This window comes from Gymnogyps californianus, chromosome 14, assembly GCF_018139145.2.
Source record: "Gymnogyps californianus isolate 813 chromosome 14, ASM1813914v2, whole genome shotgun sequence".
Taxonomy (NCBI): Eukaryota; Metazoa; Chordata; class Aves; order Accipitriformes; family Cathartidae; genus Gymnogyps; species Gymnogyps californianus.
This window is the reverse complement of record NC_059484.1, coordinates 21306588-21314499: the sequence shown is the minus strand read 5'-3', so window position 1 is coordinate 21314499 and position 7912 is coordinate 21306588. Positions and strand designations below refer to the sequence as shown.

The following is a 7912-nucleotide window of genomic DNA, read 5'->3' as shown; positions in this document are numbered from 1 at the left end:
AAAATCTTAATTAGATCTCCACCAACCTGTAGAGGAACACATTTGGATTAAAATGAAATGGAGCTTTGTACTCTCAGGGTTTCAGCGCAAGAATGGAAGAGGAATTATTCACATTTGCTATTTGTGAAGCTGGATTGCTTTTTCTGTGAACTTGTCTTTTTAACTTCTCACCTTGTCAGAAAATTGTGAAAAGCTGCTGGGATGGTGTATTTGGGGTAGTTCTTATCACAGCACATAGCAGAAACATTTCCATGGTTTCAGAACATGGGCAGAGTTTCCTATTTAATCCTATCCTCCCCAAGTTAACTCCTTTCCTCTTGTGGTAAGCCAGCCTGTCCACCATTCACCAACCTGCCTTATATTTCACTACCATCGATATTTTCTCTTCGTGAATATCTATCAATATTTAATACAGTGGTGTCAGTTTTGCTGTAAGATGAGAAGAACTACTACAAACCTTGAATTATACATTGTGTGGCTGGGGGAAGCTGGCGAGAGTTTTCTTTTGGACCCAAGCTCTTGGAGTTGATCTCCAGGACCTGCAGCCTGAAATCCTAATAATGGACGAGCACCAGAAGAAACTCAATCAGCGGCATGAGGGAAGGCCCCGCAAAGTGAGGTTCAAAATATCGTCAGCTTACAGTGGTCGAGTGTTAAAACAAGTCTATGAAGACGGGCAGGAACTCGAGCCCCCAGCCAAAGAGCACTCTCGGCGTTTTCTCCGCCACGGCTTCGAGCCAGGGGACCATTTCTGTGGGGCAGGGGGAACGCCAGAAAACAGGTTTTACTCGCCAGCCAAGCTGACTGGCCAGCGGATCAGCATATTCAAAGAGGATAAGAAATACAGTCTCACCAGTAACTCGCCTCTCCTCAGCGACTACCAGTCAAGCGACAGTCATTGCAAGGTAAGTAATGGAAACCAACTTCAGACTAAATCATTTTTATAGTAGTATGGTAACAGGAGTCTCAAACTGGAACCTCATTCAGGTAAAACTCAGTTTTGTCAGTCCAGGACTTTAAAAGGGTGATTGTAAATCTTCAGCCTTTATCCCACAAATTCTGTATTCTGCTTACTCTGCAAATGGCAGGATCCGCATGTTTTGCAGCAGCGCAGTCAGCAAGCGAACAGCATCTGCTAGCCGTGCTCCATCTTCTCACTGGGCTGATTTGCATCTGTCCATTTTGCAGAATAACATATAACATTTCCATATATATCAGTCTCTATACATAGTAATCATAATGCATCTAAAGCAGTCAAATGTAAGGTGGGTATTATCTTAATTAGTTATATTCAAAACATTAAAGTTGCATGACTTCAGCTGGCAAAAAGGTTAGTGCCACCGGCAGTGTACCAGTGAGCCTCCGAGCGAGGCATCCGCACCCTCTGGCAAGTCAGAATTCCCCTTCGGCTACTTTGAAAATCCCAGCTTAGTTTCACTGGATATTTTGCTAACATACAATTAATGCCATTGACATAGCAGTGTCTCTTTAGTCCTAATAAAAAGCCAGTACATGTGTAATATATGTAAAATTGATTAATCCACAGGGATTATGTTCATTTTCTTACCCTGTCGAATTAGATTTATGTATCTTTTACTGCTATTTGGTTTTATCAAATCTAGATGTACCAACTAAACAGTTCATATAACAATGATGGTGTATCGGCACTACTGATAACACAGCCACGTCACACTGATACGCAAGCTCTAAATGGAGTACGTTATACTGATATAATCAGCAGACTTCTAAACCTTGAGGTGAGTCTGCTCAGAGGAGAGATGATAAAAAGGAGGACGGTGTGAGGTAAGCTGGCTTGCTGAATCGATACCAGGCCTTTCCCTGGGAGACGGCTCATTCCAATCCAGTTCAGACTGAAGGACGAGCAGTCAGTGTCAGCAAACAAGTCAGCCCGTCGTCCAGTCCCCCCCTCGCACAACACCCCAGGCCCGCAGCGCCTGCTTGGTGGCGGTGCCCAACTGCTCGCAGGAAGGTCAAGAATTGAGCGCGTCTCCAGAGAGAACTGTGAGGCCACTCAAGTGCACCAACCACTGCGATATGAAGAAAGTTGTGCCGTCATCCGTTGTGGTCTTTGCGTAAATAAGGAACGTCACTCTGGCACTTACACAACTGAAGAGGCTGAAGTGCTTTAAAAAGTATAAAACGCTTTTTATGGCCTTGATTTGAATACATTAAAAGTCTATTAATTCTTGGTGCTAATCAAAGTTGCGTGTAGGAAACCCAGATGGCTGATATTTGAACTATATTTAGCTGATACACTGGACATCTAGTTTAACTGAAAATACCAAACCACGATGAATCTCTCCTGCCTAAAGACAGAGCACTAACGTGATCTTATCCATACCGTTAATTTGTTCTGCATTCTTGGGTAACGCTCATCTCTATTCCCTAGTTTCCCTAACCATAAATACCTTGAGTAATCACGCTATCCAGGACCAGTTTTGTTTTGTATCAACATGCATTTGGTATTTGGAGACACCGTGTCTGTGTAACAAATACGAGGCTTTTAAAGCCTCCTGCAAATGGTAAGGATTTGTGCTCACCTGCCTCCCCCTCCACGCCTCTCCCCATAGAGAAGCAGGAATTGCCAGGAGAGCCATCAGCCACCTCACGTCAGCTGATGCGACTCTGGCAGGGTATTTTCTTAGGAGAACATCTCCTTTTGCATCGCCTCTTGACACTGATACTTAAACAGAGCAAAATATGAAGAGTGTGTAAAACAATAGGCTATGGTAACTGCCATACGATACCTAGTGCAAAGGGAAAAAGGGACCAGGTAAGCAAAATGCTGCTTTCAGAGAAATGTTTGACCGTACCAAGTTTAGCTTGAAAATCATTAGAAAAGAATACAAATTCAAGTGTGACCAGAGATGGTTATTTAGACTGGCTCCTCACTGTTAGGAACACAATTTAGCACTAGATAATGAGGGTTTTTTATCATCTGACCCTTTTGCCAGCATTAATAAATTACGAAGAAAAGCTTTCTTTTAAGTCTGAAACCCCCATCAAAGGCTGCAGAATAGGTCACTGTCATGGGGAATTTCTACTTCTGACCAAAAACAGGAAAACCCCTCTCCACGCCCCCCACCCTCCAACCACTCGACCTTCAAAGAAATGTAGGTCAGTCCCCGGTGCAGAGGTTGCTTTTCCATACATGCCAACACCGCTGCTCTTAGAATTGTGCCTTCTTTTTTTCTTGCATATGGGTTGGAATGAGAATTTATATCCCAGGAAGCATGAGGCTCCTACGATTTGACCCAAAGCCTTGGTCTGATCCCATAGCTCTTTAGGGCCGTCTCTCCACCACCATTCTGCTCAGTGCTCTGGGTGGTGGTGGGGAGCTGGCGTGTGCTGCAGAGCCAGCCGAGCAGATGCCTGGGCAGAGGGGATGTTCTTCTGGAAGCCCACAGATCATCAGTGTTTGCAGAGTGTATTTATACAGGCGAGACACTGATAAGATTCTTCTACAGGCTCCCCCAATTCTAGATTTTGGCAAGATCATCATCTACACTAATAACCTGAAAATCATCCGTGCACCAATGGACCAGAAAGAGCTCATGAGAAGAATCATCCAGACCGAGGGAATAAATGACTGGGCCTTCATATACCGGGAAAGGAAAGAAAGATTTGGTGGTGGACATAAAAAAGATGTGGAAAGAAAGGTTGCCTGCAACCAGTACGTGCAGGTAAGAGAAAATGGAAAGTGCTTTTTTTCCCCTAAGGCTTTTGGGTCTTACAGCCCTGGTCAGGCCACTGAGTATTCCCACCCAAGCCCCATCTATGTCTGTAGTTGGCACTCAGCTAAATTTGGATTAAAAGCATCACTGTGTTCCTCTTTCCACTCAGGAAATAACCGATCAACGCGGCACTGCAGTTTGCACTCTGGGGACAGCCGTTCTGTTTCCAGATGCTCATGTCTCCCACTTGATTCTTCCCCTGGAGATCACTGACGTTTATGTAGCTTGGCTTAGGTCCATCCTTCGTCACCGTCTCCCAGTGGAATAAGAGCAGGCCGGAGTTTCTCCGGCCTGACAAGGCTAAACACAGCTGCTCTGTGGTTGAGACTGCCGGAGGCTAAAATTTTAATATCAGCTGAAATAAGATTGTGCCTTCCACTTTTTTTCTCACGGGTTAGTCTTTGTTGGTCAGAATCCCAATTAGTCTGACCATAATTTGATCCCGCAAAACATAATGTTGTCGTGCAGGGCAAATACGAAGCATTACAGTTTTGCAGGTCTGAGACCGACCTGTGCTAAGTGCATTACCTTGGTCCTTCTACAACCACGAGCCTTGCTTATGGCTCACTTGCACAAAGACCCCAGGAAAACTCAAAACAGCCCTGAGAAACTAAGTAGGAATTTTGGCCTTTGTCCGTTTTGAAATAAACTTGATTTTCAGAAAGAGGGCTTTAACATAAAAGCCAAGATTCATCCCATCTACTGGCAGACACCTATCTGAGTCATCAAAAAATCACTTCTGGCCTTTGGGGGAATATATGTTGAAAAGGACCTCCATAAGGTAATTGCTTGCCTTCCTCCAGTCGCCCTCACTGGAGGAGCACGCTTTGGAGAAGGACAACAGCTCCTGTAAGGCATTGTTCCAGAGAAATTTGTTAACCTTGGAAGAACTCAGCAAAGTACTTCTGTTCTCCTTGATGTTTGGGAACAAATAGTAAAACCTGAAGGTCCTAAAACTATGATTTTTTTAGAGTAATTTTGGACTTTCTATACACTGGTATCATGATCATTCATTTAAAGATTACCAAACCACATGAAGAAGTCAATTAATTTGGACTATCAAGTTCATAAGCAGGCACCAATATGAAGCATATCTGGCACCAACTCCCCATCTCTTAGTTAAAACCTTGTTCTATAGTGCCATGTCAAGTAGAACCGCTGCACAGGAATGATGCAGGACTCTCTATCTGACATCAAAAGAACGAACCTACACCGTGCTACGTTCTTCCTGATGCAGATATTTAATCATTTCTGGGCTCTGTGGAAGCACTGAATTTTAAGATGGGATTTGAAAGAGGCTGTCTGGCACCCTGGGGGAGAGTTGCAGGCACAAGGGACAGCTTGAAAGAAGCTGTGCATGTCGGTGATGAGGGGCTCGGGGGGCAGAGGGCAAGGAGAAATGCTTGAAGAAACAAAGCATGGCTCAAAACTGAGGATACAGAGCTGAGAAGACGTATGTGATAAGAAATGACAGGAAGACGGGTGGAGCTACGCAGACCCTTGCTAGAGGAGAAAGATGAATTTGAAAGTATTGTGTTATAAGCCCAGTCACATTAACTTCTCGTTTTCTAGAAGTATCCACAAATTGTCCCCAAATATACGGAAGCCTTTTTCTTGAAGATCTTGCTGTAGAGCACTGAATGTTATTGGCAGAGTGGCATGTCAGGAGCAATAATTACTTAAAAGACCAGAAGGCAGAATTTCCCTCTTTCAAGTATGTTACTGACTTTGGTGTCTGATATCCAGTAACAGGTTTTTTCATGATCTGTCTCTTTCAGGAAGGAGATGCTGAACATGGTTGTTCCCAGTGTAAAGGGTCAGGCTCCGCTCCTTGCTCACTGTGCCATGGAAGCAAGTTTTCAATGCTGGCAAACAGATTCAGAGAGTCCTACAGGGCTCTCCGATGTCCGGCTTGCAACGAAAGCGGCCTGCAGCCCTGCCAGATCTGTGCTGCCTGATCAGGACCGCCATCCTTGCAGCAGGCTACAAGCACCACAGCAGTATTTTGTTGAAAACTTTGACTTACTTAACTTTCAAGCAGCCTCGCTATAATGACAAGTTTTTAAAAGATGGGAAAGGCACGTTATACACATCTCACCGTAAATGTGAATACCGCACCTCTGCTACCGACTGTCCCTCTTGTCTGCTACATACACCGTCTAACTTTCGAATCAGCCCAGACCCCAGTGTCTGCAGGGTGAACGTATGCCCCGACGCTAGAGGAAATTATCAGCATTCGGAAGATAAGCACCTGCGTAAATGTCTCTGGCATCTGGAACTCAGCCTAAATTTGCTGGCACTGTCCCTCGGTTAGCTATTTGGTGCCCGGCACAGCCAGGTCCCGACCCACCAGGCTCTCCAGTAACATCATTAAAAGCAGCAGACGTAGGTGCAGTTTGGGCACGTCGGTAACGTGTCAGGGAGCGAAGTCTGTACGACAACAGCAGAGCGGTGCCTCCCCTAGGTTTTAACTCGCTGAACGTTTTAAAATTACACTGTCTTCTATAGTTAACTGTGTGCTTGCCCTGCAGTGTCACAAGCATTTCCCAAAGATTTTGCCGATTCTTACATCTGCTTTAGCAGACACAATGATTCCTTTGGGGTCTGATTTATGGGAAGAAATTGAAAACCCTTCCCAAACCTGGAGCTATTAAAAGTGTACAATAATTTATTATTATAAATAGAAGTTATTAAGTTTTTAGCCTACTTATGAGGAAGTGCTGAACTAAAATTCTCCTGTACAATGCTCAGCACTTTTCAGGATCAGGCTGGTGGTGAGCAGCACTTCTGTTGCTCAATATTAATCCCATGTTGTAATCTGCAGAAGGTAAACTCTAATTAGTTGAGCTGAAGCAATGATGTGGGATACTTGGCAGGCTGCCACGGGTGGCACAGAACACAGCGGCTTCAACAGGTTGAGGCAAACAGGGGAAACGGTATTTTTTCCCCAAAGCATTAACTTACTACGTTTTATATTCACGAGTAATGTTAATGCAGCCTTAACTCGTGTATTACCTCTGAGACTCTGATGAGTGAAGAGACCGCTCACATGTACTTCATGCTGAGGTTGCAAGCCTAGACAGGGTAATTTATGGCCAAGTTTCTGTTTTCCTACGGTAGGTTGTAAGATTTCTCTGCAATACTTAAATGATTAGAAATAATGTTGGTTTAGCTCTTAGACTTCCGTATGTCTCCTACTGAAACTCTTCAGTGGGTACTGAGGGTTTATTTTTCAAAAAAAGTGCATAAATCTATAGCAGATACTTGATTGGCTTCATTTATTGTACCAGGATCTGCAGCACGAAAAAATGTAGTCCTTGGGGTATTCGTTGAGGGCAGATGAGACCTCACAAATCAGAAATTGTCAAGCGGATCTCTGCCCTCAAATTTGACCTGTTTGATCTCCTAGTTTGTTGGGCTTGTTCAAACGTTTGCTGGCTTAAGATAAGAAAAAAGCAACCAGGCAAAATTGTTGCCTAGTAGTTTAATGTTTACAATAAAACTAGATGCAAATATGCATTTATAAAATCAATATTTATTGTTCTTCGGTAATTACGGTGTTTCTCAACCACTATTACTCCTCCTGGCTGTGTCAGCTATTCCTGTTCATGCCGACATGTTGCTGGGACGATGCTTGCAGCGAGGAGCCGTGCTCTTCCCTTCTTTAGTCCAGAGTCCCGCAGGCCCGGCGGGCGCCCGGCCCCGGACTTGTCCGTGCGCAGCGTTAGGGCCGGGCTGTGAGCGACACGGTCAGAGCAGCGCTGGGTGGATTCGCTCCCCCCACTTCAAAACGCACTCATTTTATTTTTGATAACACACTGACTTGCTTTACCCAATAAATGCTCTCTTATTTCACGTGAAAAAGAGGTCAGAGCTTTCCTAAGAAGGCAACACGGTGAGGCTACTGTGGAGGCAACGGGTTACTTTTAACACGTTGCTGGTTTTATTTCTACGGCTCCCATCCGTCCCCGCTGGGCTCAGCCTGCGGCGCACGGCAGGGTGCGAAGGCGTGAGGGGTGACCGCGGCCGCAGCCCTCGCTGGCCGTCGCAGTCAGCGCTGCCCTTGTCCAGTCCGGTTCTGTTCCCAGCTTCAAGAGGAACGGCTCTGCCCAGGGCCATCGCCCAGCGCTTGTCCCCGGGCCCAGGCCTGCCGTGAG

General features: G+C 45.2%; 1 protein-coding gene across 1 annotated transcript; it reads left to right on the top strand.

Moving 5' to 3' along the window:
* The first annotated feature begins 560 nt into the window (after positions 1–560).
* On the top strand, positions 561–5713 carry GRXCR2 (glutaredoxin and cysteine rich domain containing 2). Its single transcript, XM_050905615.1, has 3 exons — positions 561–905; positions 3489–3704; positions 5534–5713. The coding sequence occupies exons 1-3, from the start codon at positions 561–563 to the stop codon at positions 5711–5713; spliced, it is 741 nt and encodes a 246-aa protein (XP_050761572.1).
* The last annotated feature ends 2199 nt before the right edge of the window (positions 5714–7912 follow it).